We start from the raw sequence: 25,457 nt of genomic DNA, 5'->3' as shown, positions 1-25,457 counted from the left end.
AGAGGTAGGACTCTGTGTTTTAGGAGCATAAGGACAAAACTTGAACTTCAAGGGTAATTAAGAAGTCCTTGAAAGTGAACCTGTTCAGAGTTAACAAGAGAAACAGAACTAGAACTTAAAGGCCTGAGAAAAAATTTCATTTCATATTAAAACAATCTGAAGTTCACACAAGAAACAGCCAGACTAAAATGTTTGAAGTCAGTTATACTTTACATGCACTGCAGAGGGAGGTACAAGGCTTTGACATCTGTCTTTGAAGGTTTTGGCAATGTGACCTTATAGAGAATGAACTAGAGCACAGATCCATGTCTTAATTGCCTAAACGATTGCCTTTAATTTGCCTTAAATGGTTCTAGCAGCAAGTATGGAAAGAAAAGAAGGAGGTGACAGACTCTAAGAAATGTGTAATCTCAAATGAGAAATGTCCTCTGTATTTCTTCTTAGGAAACATGAAACCAGCTAAAATTCTCCAGATTGTGCAAATGTTTCATAACATCCAAATCAATCTGCCTTATTCAAGCAATGGCACAAAACTCTTATCTTTATGTGTTTATCTCTATGCTAATATGTCTTTATATAAACAAAATAGAACAATCATGTTTTTTCTTTTTAACTTTCTATATACTATGCCAAATAAAATGACATGGAAGGCATGTGAAGGAATTTTTTTTTTTTAAGATGGAAGCAAGACTGGGGACAGTATGTATGCATTCTAGTTTCTGCAGGAAAAAAAAAAGATATACTCTCAAAAGGCACTTTGCTAGCACTTAAAAATCTTTGAGAATTCTCACCAGTTCTCACCACCACCAACTTACACAAACACTACCAATTATGGAGAAACAATAGCAGAGGTCACTGGGGCAAAATTAAATATAAACAACACATTCCTATAAAATATGTTCAGTCTTCAAGGCATCTATCTTTAGAAGAGGTTGTACAAGTTGAATTTAAATCCAATATTTTCTTTCAAGTTCCAGGCTTAGAAGTTGCAAATTTTTGACCATGAGAAATATGATTGAGTAACAAATATTTATTGAATGCTTCCTTTGGAAAATGTCTTAAATGCAGAAGGGAAAAAATGTACTAACAGATGTTGAGAACTTTCTACAGGGTGCACCCATGCTAAGTGCATTTGTACATTGTCTCATTTAACCTTCATGGCAGTCATCTGAGGTAAATGTTATTATTCAGACTTTAAAGAAGAAGAAAGTTAGGCTCAGAGAACTTAGAAATCCATCTACCTCTCTCCACCTTCACTAGCATGCCACTTTAGTTCAAGCCACCATCTTCTCTTAAGAGAATGGCTGAAATAGCCTCTGCTGGTCTCCTTTCTTTTATTTTGTGTTCTGTGCTTTATTCCTCAGATTTGAAACCACAAATCAGATCATGTCCCTTTCTCTGCTTTAAACACTCTATTTGCTTCCCAATGCACTTCAAATAAACCCAAGCTCTTTGTATGTCTACAGGGCCTCCCATGTTCTGGTCCCAGCCAAGCCTTCTGATCCCATCTCCTGTCACTCCTGACCCCATTCACTAAGCTCCAATCATTCTGACCCTCCTTCCTTCTGCCCTCTAACATGCCACATTCATGATGAATGCCTCAGGGCCATTGCACATGCTATTTCCTCTGCCTGAAACACTTTCCTGTAAGGGCTGTAATAAGGAAGTGCATGAAGAGTTGCCAACCAAGTGCATGGACAGGAAGGAGGAATCACTGGAGACTGATTAGACTTCACAAGAGGAAAGACAAGCCGCTGTGGAAGGATGTGTGAAGAGGACCCACGTGAGGGGTGAAGTGAGCAGAACAGTAAAGAGCAAGGGAGTGAGCAAAGTCAGAGGTACAAAGACACAGTCAGGGCCTGGTGTGGACTATTCAGCTGCAACAGGATGTGATCATCAGTTTGGCTACTGTATTAGTTTCTGATTGCTGCTGTAACAAATTACCACAAATTAGTGGCTTAAAACAACAGATATTTATTATTGTACAGTACTGGAGGTCAGAAGTCTGAAATGGGTCCTACAGAGTTAAAGTCAGGGTATCAGCAGAGCTGCATTCCTTCTGGATGCTCTTCGGGAAACCTTGTCCTGGCCTTTCCCAGCCTCTGGAGTCAGCCTGCATTCGTTGGCATGTGGCTGCAACACTATGTCCCTTACCTCTACCGCCACATCTCCTTCCCAACTCTGACCCTTCTGCCTCCTTGGGCCTGCCCAGATCATGCAAAATAATCTCCCCATCTCAAGATCCTTAATCTAATCACATCTGCAAAGTCCCTTTTGCCATGTAAGGAAACATAAGCACAAGTTATAGGAATTAGAACATGGACATATTTGGGGGGTATTATTCTGCCTGCCTCAGCCACCTCAGGCTCTGCTACTTGAGCAAAGTCACTTTATTTGTCCCATCTCCTCACTGCAAATTGGGCTTAATAACAGTACTTGCTCCACATGGTACTTATGAGGATTAAATAAGATAATGTGTGTAAAGGATTTAGCTTAGTGTCTGGCACAGAAAGCATTCAATAAATACGAATTTAAAAATCAAAAAAAAAAGAAAAAAGAAAAAGTGGAAAGTTCAAAAGAGGTGAGCAAAAACAAGAAACAATAAATGTTGGCAAGAATGTGGAGAAAAGGGAAGCCTCCTAAACTGCTGGTGCAGATGTACACTGATGCAGCCACTATGGAAAGCAGTATGAAGGTTTCTCAAAAAGCTGAAAACAGAAATATCATATGACGTAGTAATTCCACTTCTGAAAATTTACACAAAGAAAACAAAATCACTAATTCAAAAAGATATGTGTACCTCCATGTTTATTGCAGCATTATTATCAATAGCCAAGATATGGAAGCAACCTAAGTGTCCATCTACAGATTAATGGATAAAGATGATGTGGTACATATATATGAGGGAATATTGCTCAGCAATAAAAAAGAAGAAAATTGCACCATTTACAACAACATGGATGGACCTAAAGGGTACTATGCTAAGTGAAGAAAATCTGGTGGAGAAAGACAAATACCATATGATTTCACTTATATGTGGAATCTAAAAAGCAAAATAAACAAACAAAGAAACAAAATAGAAATAGAAATAGACTCATAAACACAGAGAATGGACTATTGGTTACCATTGGGGAAGCAGGGGTGTGTGAAATAGGTGAAAGGGATAAAGAGGTATAGACTTCAAATTATAACATGTTAGTTATTAGAATGGAAGTATAGCATAGGGAATATATCTCATAATATTGTCATATCTTTGATAGATGGTAACTAAACTTATAGTGATGAGCATTTAGTAATATATATAGTTGTTGAATCACTATGTTAAATATCTGAAACCAATATGGTATTGTATATCAACTATATTGCAATAAAAAAATTAAAAATAGATAAGGTGAGCAGTTGTAAACACTGTTTGGATTCACAATGTCTTTTACCTACCACTTTTAGAAAATCACCCAGCTTCCATTTTGTCTTTGCAAAATCAAAACACAAGGCAGGAACTAAATAAAGTGGGGAAGAGGATGCCAAATAAAATGACATGGAAGGCATGTGAAGGAATTTTTTTTTTTTAAGATGGAAGCAAGACTGGGGACAGTATGTGTGTGAGTGTGTACACTGCATGCACAAGCGGATGTTAGGAGGAAAGAAGATTACTCAGAGAAAATATTTTTTTATGCTTCTTACCAAAACATGTATATGTAGAAAAGGGAAGGAGATATGCAACATAAGCAAAGGATTATGTATGTGGAAGGATTTATGGGAAGGATAAAAAATAAACAAATAGGTAACAAGAAATCGGGTTGCTTTGGTTTAAGTGTAGATGTACAACAAAGCATTTCCATAGTTGCAAGTGTGCTTTGATCAACTAAGTGGCCATATCTCAGGTTGGATGACCACTTGGCAGTGATCAACATGCTGGGGAATGGATCTGAGGGCCTTTAAGATCCTTTTCAATAATTAAGATCCTTTCCAAAATATGCTTTGCAGTTCAGTTTCATCTCATTCTATAAAAGCTGCTTAAGCCATCTGTGAAATCCACAGTACCTCCACAGTTCATGATTTTTCTGACAGCAGTTGTGGTCAAAATTTTTCTGCTTCTTAAGTAATCAGCCAGTTGTCCTCCTATGGGCACAATAATGGTCATAACCATGTGTGGGACTGCTGACAAGAGGCCCACCTGGAATGAAAAGAAACCATGAGCCGTTCATAGCTACTGCTGAGAGAGGTATTTCCCTAATTCTCTCACCCCACCACCTCCAATGCCACCCCCACCACAACCAACTTAAATTATCTAATTATATGGGACCCTGGTAAGCCTGAATTGTGTAATAAATAAACAATGAATGAGTGAATGATTTTAAGTATAGACCCAAGCATCTCCCTCCACAGTTTGGAAGCTCCTCGAGAGCAGAGATGGCTTTTATTCATCACAGAGGCCCCGATGCCCAGCATAGGGTCTGGCACAGGGTCCTTAAACTCTTGGCACAGAGGGTATGTTTGCTGATGGCAGCCTCTGTTACTTGACTCTGCTGGCTCGTTCACAGTGCCTGGAGCTGGGCAGACACCCACCTCTCCTGGGCTGCTGTTCTTTCCCTTGTAGGAAAGAGGCTTAATTCTTTTACGATGATGGTTTATGTTTTACGTTCCACACATTTCCTCCCTGAAACAAATAACCTAAAGAGGATGGCTGGGGACATTGAAAGAGGTCTTTTCTAAACCATACAAGGCAATGGTGGTTATTGCTATAACCACTATTATGGAGAGTGGAAAAATCTGCAAAATGAGGCTTAAGGTTCTTACTGCTACTTACTGGGTAATTTAATGGAGGGAAAAAATTCTTACCATCAACTCTTTATCTTTCACTAATGTGCAGTCCTTGAGTTGACTTTAAAAACACTTTGAGACTGGGTAGAACATAAATCTTTAAAAGCAGCTTAATATGACTCTGATCCTTACCAAGAAGAATTAAATAGCTAGGTATACTGTGCAGTGAATGTATAACTTGTCTGACCTCCAGGGTATTAGGTGCCATAGAACTGTTACGAATCATGATCAGCAATTTAATTATTTTATCATGCAAAGATTTTCTTGGCAAAAGCAAGAGATTTAAAGTTCAAGGACATTTTAAGTATCTGTGTATTTACCTTACTTATTGCAAATCCAAAGACCTCTTCAAAATAAGCAGGCTGACTTATTAACAGCAAATAAAAGGTCCAGCTTCTGCAAAAATTTGCCACAATAATTGCATAAACCGGCAATGATGTGAAAAATCTTTTCCATGGTGTATTAAATTTCTAGAGAATAAGAATACAGTGAGGCTTTTAGTGCATATATTGACATGGTATTTTTTTGTAAGAGGACAATACAACCACTAAGAGAAACACTCAAACAAAAGAGGCAGGTCTTCACCTACCCACCTCTACTTACACTTAGACTAACCAGGTTGGCTCCTTCTCCTATACTTGTCTCTATGTAGGTTCTCTCCTCTTCAGATATTGTTGGGTGAGCTGCTGGGCACTCATAGGCCTGTAACAGCCAAAACGTGTACCAAATAATCCCAAATATGCCTGCAGTTAAGAAAGAAAAGGCTTATAAGAAGAAAACAAATCCTACCATTTGCAACAACATGGATGGAGCTACAGGGTATTCTCAGTGAAATAAGCCAGGTGGAGAAAGACAAGTATCAAATGACTTTACTCATCTGTGGAGTATAAAAAAAAAACTGAAGGAACAAAACAGCAGCAGACTCATAGAACCCAAGAATGGACTACCAGTTACAAAGGGAAAGTGACTGAGGAGGATGGGTGGGAAGGGAGGGATAAGGGGGGAAAAGGGCCATTATGATTAGCACACATAATGTAAGGGGCAGGACACGGGGAAGGCTGATAACATAGAGAAGGCAAGTAGTGACTCTATAGCATCTTACTATGCTGATGGACAGTGACTGTAATGGGGTATGTGGTGGGGACTTGATAAAAGGGGGAGTCTAGTAACCACAATGTTGTTTATGTAATTTTACATTAATGATAGCAAAAGTAAAAAAAAAAGGAAGAAAAGTTTGATGATATAGTCTCCTTCTTCCATTTCTAAATGCGTCAGTTTTCAAAATATCCCCAAATCAGCTAGGAGGAAGTATTTTGTTGATTTTCTTTTTGTTGTTTTTAACTAGTATTTAAAGAATGATAACGTTCTGCTCATTAAAAAATTCAACTTTTATATAAATTTAAACAAATCATAGGTAGCTAACTATTCGGTTTATATGATAAACTTGTCTTAGTAATCTGTGTTTGTATAGTAAACTATTAGCCAACCCCATTATGCTGTAAAATACCATCTCTATGAGTCACCCTCAGAACTCATGAAGTCAAGTCACTCACCATAAATATAAAAGACAGAGGCCCATCCAATGTACTGTACCAACACCCCAGCCAGGGGCATGGCAATCACTGCCCCTGCATAGGATCCTAGGACAAGGAAAGATTGAGAGAAATTTACCAATCAGCATGTGAGCCCCCTTCAATCCATTTAGAGAGTATGTAGTTGAGTTGAGGGTGAATCAAACTGAGCAGAAGTCAGAAGGTCTGCAGGGGGACAGGCAAACTGCCGATGTGCCTTAAAACAGGGCTTCCAAGAGAGAAAGGCCACCAGGATGCCCTTTAACTGCATCTAGGTACCATGGAGGGATTAGACAACGATTGCTCAGGCCCAGCAATTTGGATTTGCATGTGAGAAAAGAATAAAAAGATGAGAAAAATCTAAGAGAAATTTGAAAAATTCAACCAGACACAATATTGTGTGCAGATAGAAAACAAAGGAACAAATGACCTGCCTTTCAGAGCTCAGGTTCAGAAGGATTATCACCAAAGTCTATAAATGAAGGACTTGAAACTATTGAAGGATCATGATTGCTAGAGCCCTGATTTTTTTTTTCCAGTAAATCAGGAAACAATTAAATTCCAGGATGACAAAATGACCTGGATGGCTGTTGTCTCCATCCATCTCCTGAATGGGTACATTTTAAAATGTATTTCTTACTTCGCAAATACTTAACCTTGTACATACTTAACTGTGTGTGGATGTTTGTCTTGTCTAGACGTGATAATGAGGGCTAAGAGCAATGATCTGACTCCATGTTATCTGCTGGAGAAACACACGCCCTGCGAACTCCCAATAAATATGAACTGAATCCAAAAAATTACTATCTGAAATTCCTGCTGGCCATGCTTCAGAAAAGGTGAGCAGTGAAAGGAAATTCTGGATCCAGGAATCCAACGCTAAGGAAGACTTTCAGGAAATGGGAGCTTGGTATCTTCCAGAGAAAGTTAAATTGCATCCCACCCAGCAGGGCCTCAGTGGCTAGGAAAGGCCCAGCCTGGAATCCCGGATCGTGATGACACCAGAGGAAGTCTCTCAGTCTCTCTGAATCATTTTCCTCAGAAGATGGGAATGAAATCTCTATTGCACATGCTTCTTTTCAGGATCATATAAACTATATATATGAAGATGTTTTGTAAGCTATAATTAGTGCAGCACAAATGCCAACTATTACTGCTACTGTCAGGTACAAAATAACAGCACATACGTATATTGTTTTTAACCTCAGACTTCCCAAACCAATAAAGCAAGTATTCCAGGGCACATCATTTAGAAAAAGCTGCAGGCCTGACTCCACTGTGGGTGTGGGGATGGTGGTCTTCTTTTGCAGATGAAATCCCCTGAGAGTGGGGAGTAGGAGGCTCTGATTTAGGTAATGGGAAGGAATGCCTGGGATGGGGGGGCCCAGGGGAAAACCACCACCAACTGAGAGGCATTGGGGGCTTCCTGTGTGTCCTCTACTGCACTGAGTATTCTGTATCTGTAATTTTATTTAACCTTTTTCTCAATCTGATGCCCTTGATATCAACATCATCCCCGTTTTACAAGGAGGAAACTGGGGGAGGGGAGGTAAAGGAGCTGAGGTCACCCAGGTGTGAGTGACAGGAACCCAAGTCTGTAGAAATCCAAAGCTTTTATCCTTCGCTGTTTAATATTTCAGTCCTACCTCCTCTACTCAACAGTTCCTTGTAGTAAGAAGCATTCCTTCACTGAGGAAATTTTAGAACTTGAAACAGTCCTTCTTCCCTATCTATTAGACAAACATCCCCTCTTCCTCCAGACCTGGCTGGATGAATTCACCCCACTGGCCTCCCTGAGCGGACCCCAACAGGGCCCTCCGACCCACACTGAGCCCGGGAGCAGACTGTGCCTCCATCCCTCTCTGCGCTCACCCTTGGTCCCCTGGGACGGCAGAGGAAGCCTTCTGTGCTTGCTGGAGGAAAGGCACTGCAGAGGGAGTAGCTGGACTGGTATTGGGCAGTCTCCAGTCTGTCCTCACTAGACGTGAGATCTTATGTTGTTTTTCCTCCCTAAGCCTCGGTTTCCCCCATTAAAAAACTACAGGTGTGACTAGATGTTTTCTAAAATCCCTTCTAAGTCCAATATTTTTTAAGCATACGAGCTGATTAGCTCCAAGCCTTAGTATCCTTCAGATGATATTTCCCCTGGACTGTTCTTTGAAACCAAGACCACACCTTAGATGGGAAATGTAATAAAGCCTGTGACCTTGATCAGGTAACTTTCCTTAAAGTCAAACTATTCCTTAAATCAACCCCTTCAGGGCTATAAACACACTAAGAACGGGGAGTGGCTGCAAGTCATTCTTCTTTTGCTGCCAAATCAATATGGAGGGCCTTATAAATCACCCACAGAAAATAAGATCAAGGATCTGACAATTCACAAGGTCAACTGAGGAAGAGTCTTATATTATTCTCAAGTAGGTATAAAGTCAGTAGTGGGTGTGGAGATGATCTTGAACTACAAACAAGAGGTCAGAAATGGTTTCTAAGGACAAGAGAGGCTAAAGATATTAAGACATCTCAGCTCGGCATGCAATTCCAAACTAGGTACAAAATAGGCACATTGACAAGTATTTCATACCAAATTCCCAGGGATTCTTTATTATTCTTTATTATTTTAGAAATATTTATATCTATATAATTTTATAATTATAAAATATTTATAATTTTCATTTATAATTCTTTATTATTATCATTACTAAAGGACGTAAACAGAGAGCAAGGGAGAAATAAAAATATTCACAGAAGTCCAGACGAAGCTTTATTTCTCCCTTTAGCTAAGAAGTACAAGTTAAAATCAAGAAAAGAAAAAAAAAGATAAGAAAGAAGGAAAGAAAAATTAAAGGATGGAAGGAAGGAACGAATGAATAAGGAAGAAAGAAAAGAAAGGAAGCATACATAAGAACTTATTTCAGGAAAGGTGTGCTAGCTTGAAACACTAGACAGGCCTACATTCTGATCCCGCTGTGACTTTGGTGGCCTAAGATGTTTCTGTCTTCCTGGGCCCCTTCCCCCATAAAAAATATTTGAGAATATATTTACAACTGTGTTGATGGCAGCAGCATATGCTGTCCTTGTTCAGTCCTTAAGTGGTACCTAGGCAGACCGTTCAGAACACCGACTACACCCAGAGACACAAGAGAGGCCAGTCCCAGAGGCATGGCTTGTAGTAAGGCTGTCTTGGCAAAGGGAATTTTGGAGACCCAGAAATTGAAGTCAGTCACTACTTAAGGGCCATTACTGTACATTCAGGGAAGATGAATGGCCTTGTTTTTATTTGGAATACAATGGTAAAAATTAATTAGAAGGTCTCTATGACAGTGTGTACACAGTAGAGTATAGTAAGCAAAGTTCTGAATCAAGAATCAGATGATCTAGCTCCAGCTCCACAACTTGGACTTGAGTTTTAGTTCAGTGAAACTAAACTTTAAACTTTAGTTTCAGTTTTTCCATCTGTAGAAAGAAGAGTAGGGGGCTTGATGATTCTCTCTACTGCATTTGACCTTGGCAAATACAATTCACTGGCTAATCCAACAACCACTTCCAGCCCTCTCTCATTCTCACCTTTCTCTATTAAGGATTCTAGAGAACCTAGCACTTGTTTTCTTAGCTTCCTCTGCAGTTAGTAAAGCATATGACACAACCAGGGCCAGGGAACTACAAGTAGAAACCTTCTAGGGAGTTTGGGGGAAGTTTTTGCTTTTCTGATGAAAGGAACAGGTGTAATGAGGAACTTCTTCCTGCCTTGAATGTGATCTTGATGCCTGGAGCTACGAAAGTCATCCTGTGAACATTAGAAACAAGCATGAGAGTAAAAACTATCACTCCGAGGTCAGTGGAGTAGAAAGTCAGACAGGCATAGGCCCCGAGTGGATCACTGAACAACAGCAACAGCGCTAGCACCATTCCGCTTTGGACTTCTGATACGGAATAAAAACAGACTCTATTTAATAGGGTCTTCACTTAAGGCCAAAAGCGTACCTAAATGAAACTCGGAATGATTCTAACACACGTACCACAGAAAGACGTCGTGGCCAGTCGGCTTCTCTCCAAAGGTGGTGCCCACTTGCTCCACATCCCGTGGCAGGCTGGGTAGGTCACACCCTGGCAAAATGGTTAAAATAGATGATTTGATTTGACTGCAGTTTGTGTTTAAAATGGGGTTCCTTCTTCTTTAACAAAGGCTGTGATATAAACGTTCAGTTCGTAGTAAATAGCATGGGTCAGTTACTTTGACTTATAGCACGGATGCTAAAATTCAAATAATACCAGTCCAAATGTAAGCATGGTGGGGATTGGGAAAGAGTTCTATATATGTCATATTATTAGAGAATAACATGGAGAAAGGGACTTCCACAATCTGCTGGTCCCTCCTCTCATTTCAAGATACAGAACCTGAGTCTCAAAGCTGTTAAGTGACTAGACTGTAACCTTCATGGCTGCTAATAGCACGTTCTTTCAACCACATCAGCATTTTCCAAGGTGTGTTACATGTCCCTCTCGTGGGCCTAGAGTTCTATTTAAGGTGCTGTAGCAACCTACTTTTTAAATTATAATTGTCATTCTGATATGCTTTAAATATATATATATAACTAGCACACCAAACCCACGGTTTCAAAGATATTGCTGCCTATGTGAGATTCTTTTGGATTTCAGGGGGCTAGAGTTTTTTTTAAGTGCATTGACTTTGGAAAAATTACAGATAAATAATAAATAAACTGTACATGATGTGACAAAAGAGACGAAGGTTAGAGGTGAAAGACTGAGCTTGGGAAGCGGTGCTCTCCCTCAGGTTCGGGTGAACTAGTCTGGCCCACTCTCTGTTTTTGTGCAGCCCTTGAGCAAGAACGGTTTTTGCATTCTTAAGGGGTAAAAAAATAGAAAAATAATATTTCATGGCATGTAAACATCATGTGAAATTCGAATCTCAGTGTCCAAAAAGTTTTCTTGGAATATAACCGTGCCCGTGTGTTTACATATTGGCTGTGGCTGCTTTAGCACTATAATAGCAGAGTTGAGTGGTTGCCACAGAGGCCATGAGACCAGCAAAGTCCACACCGTTTAGCTCCCGGCTCCATCTGGCTCCCTCCTTCATCACGTTAAATCTCCGCCTGAGCCTCCACACTCGGAAATGTATGGGTTTATTGATGAATCCATTTAAACTGTTTTTGCCCTTCCAATGTGAACTGCAGGTTTGAGGCTTCAGTTTTGTCATTTAGAAAATGAAAGGGTTGGATTAGATTATCGCTGAGATCATTCCTGGCTCATCTGAAATTCAGCACTCTATAAAATAGCTCTTTATTGTGTATAACCGTGGACCTATTAAAATGAGGCATTTTAATTAAAGTGTTCATATTTTATATATGAAGTTCATAACCAGAGAGTTGAAATAGCAGAACAAGGTGAAAGATAGGAACACTGAGGAGAGGGGGTTTCCTTCAGAGGCTGAGTTTTCTAAAGGGCCGTGCTATCTCCAGCGACAGCACGGTGGGAGAGAATCTCCTACCTCCACGAGGCCCTGCAGGGTTCTGACACACATGACACAGCCGTAATGCACTCTGGCTGCAGAAGGAATGAGCATGTTCAAGGCTGATGTTAAGAAAATGGCAGCTCCGAAGACCCTGCAGAGACAAAGCGCTGTTACTGAGCAGGCCCGCTGACTGATGTGGCGCATTAGTTAAACAGAAACAAACCTAACAGTTCATGGAAGATCACCATGGAAATTCATAGGAAGAACTAGATGTGCTCGGGTCTGGTGCGTCCCCAGCTAGACTGTTGGGCTACTTTGATTTCTGAGCTCCAGCCCCAGACCAGTTTTGGGCAGGTTTTCTGCAGTACAGGGGTGTCCTGCCTAAATGAGGTCCGGAAGTTGGAGGCAGACCAGGATGAGGTGAGCTTGCTAGAGACCCACCATGCTGCTTGCTTCTACCCACCTGACCCATTCTGCTACCTCTTGACTTCTGCACATTGGGTTTATGTCTCCTGCTTCCCTGTCTGCTCTCATTTTACCAGAGGGGGATACTCAGTATCCGAGATGCATGCAGTGTCCCAGGAGAGCCGAGCACAGGACAGGCTCTGTACTTGTCTTAGCTCCCAGCTCTCTGCCCAGGGCCGCTTGCCTTCTCCTTCCTGCCTGATGGGAGTGTCCCGGGAAAAGAGAGCACCCAGCATTTTCTTACTTTCTCACACATTTAATAATGCATTAACTCCTTTTTACATACTGGTAAACCATATTATGCGTAATTTCTTTTTAGAGCAAAAATGCAAACAGTAACCCCAGAGGCCAGAGGGGAGCCAAGGTTTTATCACTTTTTAAAAAGAATGCAATAAGTAAGTGACAAAAAAATAAAGGGTATGAATTAGACAAGGACAAGTAAATATAGTCATACTTAATCATATTTAGATCTTTTGATAGTGACTTTTAATCTTTTTTGACCTTGATCCATAAAACAAAAATATATTTTATATGGCAACCCAGTACCTAGCCATACACACAAATGTAATCAAGTTTGAAAAACAATATGTAAATGTACAATAAACTAAGCTATTTTCTATTCTATTTATACTATTTGATTATCTTCTGTTTCTCTTTTTTAGAAAAAGCTCATTGATAAATCACTATATTGATCTCATTACTATCTAATGAGTTGTGTTTTAGAGTTTGAAAAACACAGTTTTATAAAATGCACACTTCATGAAATCTATATATGTGAAATCACACAGGAAATACAATTGGAAGGGACCTGGAGATATTTGATACACTCCTTTTCTGGTACAAATACTCCCAACCTCTCTTCAAGTGGCCACTGATACTGTTCGAATTCCTCTAGTGACAGAGAACTCACGGCTTCATGAGGCAGCTCATTTGGCCTTGGACACTTTTAATTGTTCAGACACCTCCTACAGAATCTTTATGTAAGAGCATAAAGACATGTTGCAAACCAAAGGCAAGTCCCTGCTACTCACAGGACAAAGCCTCTATGGTACTGGATGATATTAAAGTAGTTCCTAGGATCACCAAATGTCACTGGTCAAAGGGAACTCAAAGACAACCTAATCCATCTTCACTTCACAGATGAGGAAATGGAGGCACAGAGAAGGAAAGAGAATGGCTCAGTAGAGGCCACCCAGTGAGTTACTTAGGGACCAGGAACTCTTTCTCCTGCCTCAGGGTCAGTTGCTCTTTTTACTACGTAGTCACTTAACGAATTGCAAGATAAATTAGATCAGACAAAAAAAGTAAATAAAATGGGACTCTTAAGAAAAGAATTACATGAGATCAATATCTGTGAATCACATCTATTGCAATGGCTCCTGTCTTTCATTTTGCATCCCCAAACTGAGAGCCAATCTTGCAGATTCTGGAAAAGCACAAAGTCACACTTAAGTGATCTATGCAGTTACATCAGTTTATCTTACCTGTTAGCAGCAAACTTGTTTGAAATGAAACCACCTGGAATTTGTGTCACAATGTAACCCCAGAAAAAAGATCCATGGATAAGGCCCACCGTCTCTGGATCCCAGTTAAACTGCGCTGCCTGCAAATGAGAAATCAAACACACTTTACATTTGTCAGAAAACAGTTGATGACAATTTTCATTGATGATCCTATATAGCAACCCAAGAGGTCCTCCTTGCCTTCTTTTATTCAATAAATATTTCTAGAGGGCCTCTTGTGTGCTTAGGATATAGCAGTGAACACAACAGAGAACCTGCTTTCATTGAACTTGCCTTCTAGTGAGTGAAAGGAGAGATTATATACATATCTTTACATGTACATATACATATACACAAATTTATATATGTACAAATATATGTATACCAAATAATGATGAGTGCTTAAAACAAAAATGAGTCAAGTTGTAAAGAAAACAAAAAGGTAAGTTCTGGGTTTACAAGATTGTGTACTGTTTTCCAGATCCCAGTTTAGTGAGAAGACAAAGAGAAAGGGAGTCTTAAGTCTCTCATTTCTTAGTGAGGAAAATTAAAACTATTCTACCTACCCACTGGCTAAGTGGGGATAATCAGGATGAATATTTTAGGAGGTTATTCCTCTGCTTAGAGATTTTGCATTTAACACAGTAATCCTTACAACACCAAGAGTTAATTATCATTAGCTCTTTTTTTGTAGATGAGAAAATTGAGGCTAGGGAGTTACCTGCTTGCATAAGGTCATACAACTAGTTACAAGGAGAGCTGAGATCAGGACCTCTTACTTGCCTAACCCAAAAAGCTACTTCTTTCCACTGCTTGTAGAGACTTGAGCTTCTCAGTGAGAAGTAGAGACTAGACTTCTTTGCCTTGAGTCACAGAGTGACCCATGGAACCAAGAATCCAGGGCAGAGGGAGCCACTTCATCCAGCAGCTACCAGTCAGTTACACTGTCCCTTGCTCATGTCTTCCTCCCTGTGTGGATGGTGCCTCTGTATGTTCTCTGAAGGAAAGGATATATGAAGAAAAGCACTTGGGTCTAATGAGAACTGACTTTCATCATCACTTGAGTCTTATCAGAATCATAAAGACCCACCTTTGGGCCATTAAGAAAAGCCAAGCCCTGTGTCAGGTACTGTGTTAGGTTGAAAAATAGCCCCTAAAAAGATGCACACACAAAATCCCTAGAACCTATGAATGCTGCCAATTTGGGAAAGAGTTTTGTTGATGTGATGAAGTCAAGGATGCTGAAATGAGTTATCCTGGATTATCCAGCTAGGCCCTAAACCCAACGACAAGTGTCCTTCTAGGAGAAAGGCAGAGGGACATTTGAGATGGAAGAGAAGACACAGAGAGAAGGCCAGGTGAAGACGGGGCAGAGATTGGAGATGGGCTGCCGCGAGCCGAGGAGGTCCTGGGACCCCAGGAGCCAGAGGCAAGGAAGGACTCTCCCCTGGAGCCCTGAGAGGGAGCACAGCCCTGCTGGTCCGTGGCTGCCCACTCCTGGCCTCCGTAGCTGCGAGAGAATAATTTCCTGCTGTTTTAATCGACCGTATTTGTGGTAATTTGTTATGGCAGCCTTAGGAAATGAATATAGGTACTTAATATATTAGTGCCTCATTTGATCTACAAAGCAGGTCTTTCATTCCCACTTCATAATGAGGGCAATGAGGGTTAGCAAAGAATTGCTAGAAATGCTGTTTCCTGCCTCCCTGCTCACATTTCCAAGAAGATTGCCCCCCTCCACTCAGTGTGACTGTACACTTGGGTAAAGAGAGTTGAGGTGCAGGCTGGACTCAGCCAATTGGCCATTCTCTCTCTCTCTCTCTTTTTCTCTCTCCAGTGAGCCCAGAGATCCTAGTTAGATAGTACTGAACACTTGAACTGAAACAAGTCCCATTGGAGTCAGGGAATATTGGGTCAGTTCCCTGGCAAAGCAAAGGCTTGAGGAACTTTGGCTTTGGAGGGCAGAGAGAAGCCTTGGAGAAGGAATGAAAACATCCATGGAGAGACCAGGAGAATGGAGCAGACTCCGAGAGAAGCAGATGAGAGACCATGCGGAGCAAGCAAGCTGGAGACCTTAGCTAAGTATTTCCTAGTTCCCATGAGGCCCAGCTCCAATCTGCCCTTCTAGGTAGGGCTTCTGTTCACAACTTTGAAAGAATTACATGACGACTCCTTTTCCTCCCCAGGGTGGAGTACAGGCTGGACTTCAGTCCCACCTCAGGGCCCCCTGTCCAGGGCACGGTCTGCACAGACATACCCAGACAAGCTGCTTTCTGCCCCTCACTCATGAGACCCCCTACAGCCCTACCATAATGCTCCTTTCACCTGGAGTTGGTTTCATTGCACCTCTATTCTTTGCAATCCATGATTCCTGACCAGGACATAAAGGCAACCTGCTCACAGTCCCAAAGCTAACGAATGACAGAAGTCAAGTTTGAAATCTGAACAAGTCCAAAGCCTACCCTTTTAACCCTACAAAGGCTCATGATTCATGGAAGGCATCTGGACTTTTCCTGAGCATAAAAAGAAATACAAAGTTTCTCAAAATTCAGTCATTGATTGCTTACCATATGCAAGACAGTGTTCTAAGTATTCACATGATTGAAAACTCACAAATATTAAATTAAAAACAACTATTCACACATCAGCTAAAACTACCCTTCCTACCACTAGTAGAATATAAGATATATATTTGCAAGACATACCTATTCATACTGTTTTTTTTCCCTCTTTTGAAATTGAGGATTTTTTAAATATCTCAATGCAGAATATCTGGTTTTCCCTCCACAAAATGAAAAACCAACCAAACAAATAAACCCAGACATTTAGGGTCTCCCAATACAATTAGTGAAATCTTTGTTATCAGGTTGAACATTCTCAGCTGATATCTAAGCTTTGTTCTATTTGGATAAGAGAGAAATGTCTGGCTATAGATCAGAGTTGTGCTGGAGCTTCTGAAATGCTATTAATATCCTACTTTTGAGGCCAGAGAAAATGATGTAAAGCATTTGTTAGATCTTAATCAGTTTCTCTAAGACTCCAGAGGACAAAACCATAGTAACTAGAAAACACACACCAGCATTATTCCTTAGGTTTATCGAAGCGTCTTTTCCATTGACCTACGCAGATCTTTTCAGGCAACAAACACATGCAAACTAGCATTTCATTTTCATCTGGGCCTCAGCAGACAAGTTTTAATTAGCTGGCCTTGATCACAAAAAGCTAGGAGAATGCATGTGACGCACATCTGAAACCTCGCTAATATACATGATTCTTTATTTTAAATATGCATGGCATGCCCGCCACACCTCATGGCATTGCCCTCCCTCCCCCTAAAAAAAAAAAAAAACAACCAGGATATCCTTTTAGAACAAATTCAGCTATGGCATCATAAAGAATCCAGTTAGAAGAATCTCCATTGTGCTCTTTTCATCTGGCAGAATAATCCCTTAGCTAAAAAAAAAAAAAAAAAAAATTTTTTTTACCAGGCTTTATATGACCTAACCTCTATTTACTCATCTCTTAATAATCACTCCCATGCTCCACTCTCTTATTGGGGCTTCTCATCCTAGAGTCTATGGATGGGAAATTTTTTTTTTTTAATCCTTCAAGCCAACTAAAGACTTCTTTTTAAGGGATCAAAACCAAATTTTCCCAAACCAATGCTTGGCAGAAACTACTCCAGGTAATGCTAATAGACGTGGCATACAAGACAGTGTCCCCAAAAAAAAAAAAAAAAAGAAGAAGAAAGTGTTCTGCAATCAAGTCCAGGAAATAATGAGTAGCACGCATCCCTCTTGGAGATTCTCACAGGACACCACACACTAAAGACTCCCATTTCATACAATGTCTTATTTACGTTCATATCATGTGACAGTTGCTACTCTCTCAAACTAGGGCTTATACTTCCAACTTTAAGATTACAGTAATTTTCAGACCCATTGCTAGATTTTGTCATCAGATGTTTTCATAAAGAAGCCTGTATGTTTCCGTCACAAATTCAATTTTAAATATTTTGATATTTTTATTTTAATAGAATTGGCTTCCTTTATAACCCTATATATTTTAAGAATTTTAAATATTTTTTTAACAGAGCATTCATAAGTCTTCACCAGACTTCCAAAGGGGTCCATGGCACAGAAAAGATGAACCCCCCACCTCCATTCCTAAATAACTACATGCTCTCTTTCTCCCTGTCTCCCTCCTTTCTCTCTCTTTTATAGTCTTTCACACATGATGCTCCTTTTACTTCAAACATCTTCTTTCTGCCCATTCAAAACCCTCTGTCTATCAAATTCCTCCTCATCCTACAGGTTCAGCCATCACTTTCTCTAGGAATTTTTTCACCATATCAGTCTGGCCTAGGTGCCTTTGTACATAACCAACAAACCTGAACACCCCAACCTAGCACCTACAACCCCCAGCTGTAATCACGTCTTGTACCTCTCCATGAGAACAAGGGCCCAGCCTGCATTGCTCACCATTCTAGTTCCACCACCTTGCATAGGGCCCAGCACATGACAGCTCCTCAACATTTTCATCATGTCAATGGTGCGCTGCAGTGCTTTCTTTCATATAATAAAGTATCTGCACAGTTGTGGTCAAAAGAGCTCCCTGCCATAGACTGACACTGACCTGAATTTCTGGTTTTCCATCAACAAATACAGTGCTGTTGTTGACCATTTCCACGATGGCAACTCCAAGATTACACCGAATCCCAAAGGAAATGCAGAATCCCAGCCCGCTCATGATGGCAATGATGTAGCGCTTGGGTATACCGCAGCACTGGCAGTTGCAGAGTGGGGGCCTCTGCCTGGATGTCTGCATTGGCCTTCCTTCTTCATTCAGCTCAATGTTATCTGCTTCCTCATTGGTCCCATCGATTTTTCTACAGTGGAAAAATAATGGTCAGACAAATTTCAACATCTGTTCGTGATAAAAACTCTCAACAATGAGAGTTTTATGTATATATGATGTATATTAGCACGGCTTCAGATGTGTATCACATGTGTTCTCCTAGCCTTTTGTGAGCAAGGCCAGCTAATTAAAACTTGTCTGCTGAGGCCCAGATCAAAAAACAGATACAGAAGCAATGTACCTCACATAATAAAGGCTATATATGAAAACCAAGAGCTAACATCATACTTAAGGACGGAAAGTTTAAATTATTTCCTCTAAGATCAGGAACAAGACAAGAATATCTGCTCTCACCTCTTTTATTCAACATCATACTGGAGGTCCTAGCCACAGCAATCAGACAAAATAAAGAGATAAAGGCATCTAAATCGGTTAGGAAGAAGTTAAACTGTCACTATTTGCAGATGACATGATAGTATATCTATATATACTGAAGATAACACCAAAAACTATTAGAACTAATAACTAGATGCAGCAAATTTGCAGGACATAAAATTAATACACAGAAATCTGTTGCATTCCTAAATACTAACAACAAATTAGCAGAAAGAGAAATGAGGAAAACAATTCCATTTGTAATTGCATCAAAAAGAATAAAATAACGAGGAATAAACCTAAATAAGAAGGTTAAAGACCTGTACTCTGAAAACCATAAGATACTCATGAGAAAAATTAAAGATGACACAAATAAATGGAAATCTATTTCATTCTCATGGATAGGAAGAATTAACATTGTCAAAATGTCTATCCTGCCCAAAACAATTTACAGGTTCAGTACAATCCCTATAAAAATACCAATGGTATTTTTCAGTAAACTAGAGCAAATAATTCTAAAATTCATTTGGACCCACAAAAGACCCCAAATAGCTAAAGTGATCATGAGAAAAAAGAACAAAACTGGGGGTATTACACTCCCTGACTTAAAGCTATACTAAAAAGCTACAGTAATCAAAACAATATGGTACTGATGCAAGAATAGACCCACAGATCAATGGAACAGAACAAAGAGCCCAGATATAAATCCATACATCTATGGTCAATCAATATATGATAAAGAAACCATGAATATACAATGAGAAAAAGACAGTCTCTACAATAACTGGTGTTGGGACCACTGGACAACTACAGGCAAGAGCATGAAACTGGATTGCTATTTAACTCCATACACTAAAGTAAACTCAAAATGGATCAAAGACTTGAACGTAAGACTTGAAACCATAAAACTCTTAGAAGAAAACATAGGTGAAAATCTTCTTGAACATAAGCATGAGCAATTTTTTTCTGGACACATTTCCTCAGGTAAGAGAAACAAAATAAAAAATGAACAAGTGGGACTACATCAAACTAAAAAGCTTCTGCACAGCAAAGGACACCATCAACAGAATAAAAAGGCAACCTACAATATGGAAGGATACATTTTAAATGATTTATCTGATAAGGGGTTAACATCTAAAATATATAAAGAACTCATATGCCTCAACAGCAAAAACACAAATAACCTGATTAACAAATTGACAGAGGACCTGAACAGACATTTCTCCAAAGAAATACAGATGGCCAACAGGCACATGAAAAGATGCTCCACATTGCTAATCATCAGGGAAATGCAAATTAAAACCACAGTGAGATACCGCATCACACCAGTCAGAATGGCCATTATCCAAAAGACAAGAACAAGTGTTGGCAAGGATGTGGAGAAAAGGGAACCCTCCTCCACTGTTCACGGGAATGTCAATTGGTACAACTGCAACTGCTATGGAAAGCATTATGGAGGTTCCTCAAAAAACTAAAAATAGAAATACCATATGATCCAGTAACTCAACTTCTAGAAATTTACCTGAAGAAAAGAAAATCCCTGATCCAAAAAGATATATGTTTACTGCCACAGTATTTACAATTGCCAAGATATGGAAGCAACCTAAGTGTCCATCAATAGATGAATGGATAAAGAAGATGTGGTACTTATACACAGTGGAATGTTATTCACCATAAAGAAAGAAAGAAATCCTCCCATTTGTGACAACATAGATGGACCTAGAGGGTATTATGCTAAATGAAACAAGCCATGTGGAGAAATACAAATACCATATGATTTCATTTATCTGTGGAATATAACAACAACAAAAATGAACAAAATAGCAGTAGACTCATAGACACTGAGAAGTGACTGGTGGTTACCATGGGGGAGGGGTTGGGGGAGGTTGGTGGGGAGGGTGAGGGGGAAAAAGTGTAAAAATTCTCAATCATAATATAAGTTGGTCATGGGGGCAGTAATACAGCATGGAGAATATAGCCAATGATTATATGACATCTTCCTATATTGACAGATAGTAACTACCTAGTTGGGGTGAGGATTTAATAATGTGAGTAATTGGTGAACCATTGTGTTGTATACCTGAAACCAAATAAGATTGTATATCAACTTTACTTCAGTGAAAAAAAGAATGGTCAGAAGAAAAGCCAGAAAGAGTGAAGAAAGGAAGTGTACTCAGCAAAAAGAAAGGAAAAGAGAATCCCACAGAAGGATGCAGCCTGCATTTTATAAAGATATTATTAATTTATTAAAGACATTATATTATTTTATAATACAATAATAATTGTTCAGGTAAAATAATTTAAATAATTCAAAATAAAAACAGCTGGCATTTATCTTTACATGTGTCAAGTTCTGTTCTTAACATAATTTGAATAATTGGTATTTATTTTTAAAGTTATTGTTAAACAAATCATAATGTCTAAAATCACTGGTATTCTGGATATTGTACTGTACTTTTATAGCCATTAAGTCATTCAAATCTCATAACAACCTGTATGTAAAATGGAAGTTCCATGGCAAGGATCCTCACCTGACCCTAATATATTTGCCCACAGCACACATGCAGTGCATATGCACACGTGTTGGCAGTGAGCTATTATTGACTCTATAAAAAGCCCTGCCTAGTGCTCTGGGGCTGCAGGGGTAGAGAGGCCTGAGGCAGAAGCAGAGACAGATTGTGAGTACCCAGAGGCGGATGTGATTCCAGCACTCAACCTACCACCATGCAAATAAAGCTTGGTATAAGCCCTTCCACCCTTAACATTCCATTGTTTTAATTCACTCTCACCAAATCCAGAGTGAACTTGCCTGGGGACAATCCATCTCAGGCAAGACATTAAGCATAGTCAGGATTTGCAGCAGACCAAACACAATGGAATAAGCTGCTCTCGTGGAAGGAGTATGTCAGCAGCTCACTGCTATGAATGGGGAGGCACTCAGGTATCCCCAGTGTACCTGTGATCTGATGTGGCCTGCCTCCTAGCATAATGGGCCCCTCCCCAGGACAGGGGGGAGGTGGAGGTGATGCCTGAAGCAGTAGAGGATGCCCTTTGCAAAATAGGGAATTCCTTAAAGAAACAGAGTGCCTGTGAGGTTGGCTATTCCTCACGTGTTAAGAAAGGCCATAAAGGAGAAGAACGTGCTCCTGTGAGGAGCACAAGAAGAGGTAAATACCATGAAAGAAGAAAAAAATTAATTCAAGAATGAGATGGTGTTGCTGTGAGGCACTGTGGGAGAGGTGAAGGCCATGAAGGAGAAGGACATACACGCAAGAAGCACAAGAAGAGACAGCACGAGAACTCCAGCTACAAGGTATTAAGTGAAGGTAAGAGAGTTGTTGAAGACTGACATAGTGTTGCTGCGAGGCACTGTGGAAATAGTAAAGGATGTAGCAGAGAAGGTGCTCTGGGAGTGGCAAGAGAGCTGCTGTCAGTCCCAGAAATGGTGAAGCAGCTGGGGGAGAATGAGGAGGAAGAGGTGATGCTAGAGACACCAACCTCTCCTAGAGGTACCAACCTCTCCTCTATTGAAATCCTGCCCAGTTGTAGTTAAGAAAATAAAGGCACAGCAACAGTGGGTTCCTTCAGGAGAGGTGCAGCCCCCTCCCCAGGTCGGAGAACACTCCATGCTCTGCCACTATGCACAGGTGGAGCTGGTAGATTTGGGCTCTTAGTTTCAGCAGAAACCCTCGGAGTCCATATGCTGTGCCTTTGGGAGGTGGGGGTGATGGGATCATTCTGTCTGTAACAGAAATGGGACAGCTGGCTTCCCTGACAACTCACCCTGCCTTGTAGCAGCAACTACAGAATGCACGCCGGACTCCAAGGAATCATTCATTTCTTGAGTGAGTAATGACCGACCGCACCTTGCACCGTATGGCCAACTGGGGTGATTTACCATCTTCCCCCACTAGATGGTAGATGTATACCAAAGTGTGTCACAGGACTTGGGCATGAAAAATGCCATTTCTAACCCAGTAAATTATGGCCCAGACAAGGAGCTGTTTAGCCAGGGATGAGGGATACAGTGCTGCAAACAGCTCCCTCATCCTTCTATAGGCCCTTAGTGGCCATTCTAGCCCCTTACTTAGGCCAGCCCATAGCAGTTACTCATACTGTGGCAGATTTGGGAGAAGCAGAAGTGATGTGGGCATGGAAGGAAGTACAGTCTGCTAGTGAGAGGAAGGGTCTAAAGGGCCTTGTGAAGGTCACAAGGACCCAGATTTAATAGAAGTAGGAGCAGACAGAGAGAAATTGGATGGGAAGTCAAATAGAATCTCACTGGAACTGTGGCAACAATTGAAGCTGGAGCAGCGGTTTCAGCCACTGAGGACCAAGAAGTGGAGGCTGGAGACAGAGCCACAAGCCCAGCCTGTGCACCTGCAAGACTTTCTGCTGGAGAGTGAACCGACCTCACCTGAGCCCATGCAGGAAGATGACTAAACAGTGTCATTTGACTGAGGGGAGGTTCAAGGAACTGCCTTGGGTGACCAGGTAGGGACTGAAGGCCACACGTTGAAATATCAATTCACTGGTCCCCAGTGAATGTACATGTCCTGACTCTGGAAGACACAGGAGTGGAATGCTCAGTGATTTATGGCAATTCTGAGTGGCTTCCTGGGACCCCCACTGTTATAGATGGATATGGGTGCAAGGCTATCAGAGTGAAAGAAGCCCAAATCCCATTGGGAATAGGGCATCTACCCCCAAAGTAGTATAGTGTGTATAGCTCTCCAGGCCCTGAATATATTTTAGCAATAGATATCTTGCAGAGCCTAAGGTTGAAGACCGCTGAAGGTGAGTTCAGACTAAGCATATGTGTGGTGAAGGCAATTCTGAGGGGACTTGCTAAGCAACCCACCTATAGCTTTGCCTGTGCCTCGGCTGGTGACTAATACCAAGGCAATGCAAATTACCTGAAGGGCATAAAGAAACTGGGGAAACCCTCCAGGAACTGGAGAAGGTGGGTATTATAAAGCCCACACATAGCCCTTTTAATTTCTTGGTGTGGCCAGTAAAAAAGCTGGATGGCTCCTGAAATGTAACTGTGGATTACAGAGAACTGAATAAAGTCATACCCCCATGCATACTGCCATCCCCTCTATTGCAGACCTGATGGATACCCTCAGTCCTGAACTAGGGACATACCATTATGTTGTAAATCTTGCTAATACCTTCTTTTCCATTGACATAGAACAAGAAAGTCGGGAACAGTTTGCCTTCATGTGGGAAGGATGGTAATGGGCTTTCGTGTCCTCCCACAGGGATAACTCCACAGCCCCACCATCTGTCATGGACTTGTAGCCCAGGACTTGGCAGCATGCGAGAAACTGCCAACAGTATGGCTGTACCATTATATTGATGATATCATGCTTACTTTTGATTCTCCTACAGATCTAGAAGGTGCGGCACCTAGACTGCTGCAACATGTACAGGAGAAAGGATGGGCTGTGAACAGAAAGAAGTTTCAGGAACCTGGTTTGTCAGTCAGATTCTTGGGAGTCATCTAGTTGGGTAAGACTAAAGTTAGACCAGAAGCAGAGATAAAATCCAGGCCTTCTCTACCCCTACAACTATAGCATTATTACAGGAGTTTTGGAGTCTTTTAGGCTACTGGAGACTGTTTATCCCACACTTGACACAAATTCTGAAGCCCTTGCACTATTTGGTAGGAAAGGGTGTCAGGTGGGGCTGGAATGAAACATGCATTTGCCTTTGCCACTGTGAAGCAGGCCATCAAGGCTGTGCAGGCTTTGGGTGAGATAGATCCATCAAGCTGGATGACTATGTGACCAAAGATGGTTATGGTATCTCTGGCAGCAGCTTAAACAAATTTGCCAACCTATTGAATTCTGGTACAATTCTGGGAAGGAGCACAGACCATTTCTGGCATAGCCAGGAAATGATGAGGCAAACAAATTAGCCCAGGGCAGAAGACAATGTGAGCTGTAGTCTGAAGGTGGGGCCTGTGTTTAACCTTTGAAGACATCAGCAGAGCCTGGCAATCATGCATTGTGTGCTCTAAAAGGCACTTACACCTAGTCCCACAGCAACCTGGAGACTCTGTTCAGTGCACATGGCTTTGGATGTTTTGACACATGGACCAGGGATGGCTTTCCCCCCTGGCACGCTGGGAACAAGGCCTGGAGGCTGACCTCCTATATATTCCTGGAGTAATGTCAGAGTGAGAGTGGTCTCCATAGATCATGGTGTTGTACCCTAAACAGCCAGAAGGTAAGAGCGATTTATCTTTACAGCCAGCACCTGCACCTCCAGTAGCACTCTGTAACCCCCTCTGTAACCCCCTCAGGGAGAGGATTAAAGGTATGGTATACTAAACCCAGATGGGCCACCCTTCCTGTCACAGTACTATCACAGGACTACTCTCTTGCA

At 40.9% G+C, this 25,457-nt stretch overlaps 1 protein-coding gene across 1 annotated transcript in view; it reads right to left on the bottom strand.

The window, feature by feature from the left end:
• Positions 1–25,457, bottom strand: part of SLC17A8 (solute carrier family 17 member 8) — a 52,773-nt gene that overhangs the window by 10,123 nt on the left and 17,193 nt on the right. The window contains exons 2-9 of the mRNA XM_017668493.3: positions 18,468–18,720; positions 13,815–13,933; positions 11,902–12,016; positions 10,412–10,499; positions 6,378–6,464; positions 5,428–5,567; positions 5,145–5,294; positions 4,045–4,177 (exon numbers count right to left, since the gene is read on the bottom strand). Coding sequence (XP_017523982.3) covers positions 4,045–4,177; positions 5,145–5,294; positions 5,428–5,567; positions 6,378–6,464; positions 10,412–10,499; positions 11,902–12,016; positions 13,815–13,933; positions 18,468–18,720 — 1,085 coding nt within the window. The remainder of the gene's footprint in view (positions 1–4,044; positions 4,178–5,144; positions 5,295–5,427; positions 5,568–6,377; positions 6,465–10,411; positions 10,500–11,901; positions 12,017–13,814; positions 13,934–18,467; positions 18,721–25,457) is intronic.

This window comes from Manis javanica, chromosome 10 (genome assembly GCF_040802235.1).
Source record: "Manis javanica isolate MJ-LG chromosome 10, MJ_LKY, whole genome shotgun sequence".
NCBI lineage: Eukaryota > Metazoa > Chordata > Mammalia > Pholidota > Manidae > Manis > Manis javanica.
This window is presented reverse-complemented; position numbering and strand designations above follow the sequence as displayed.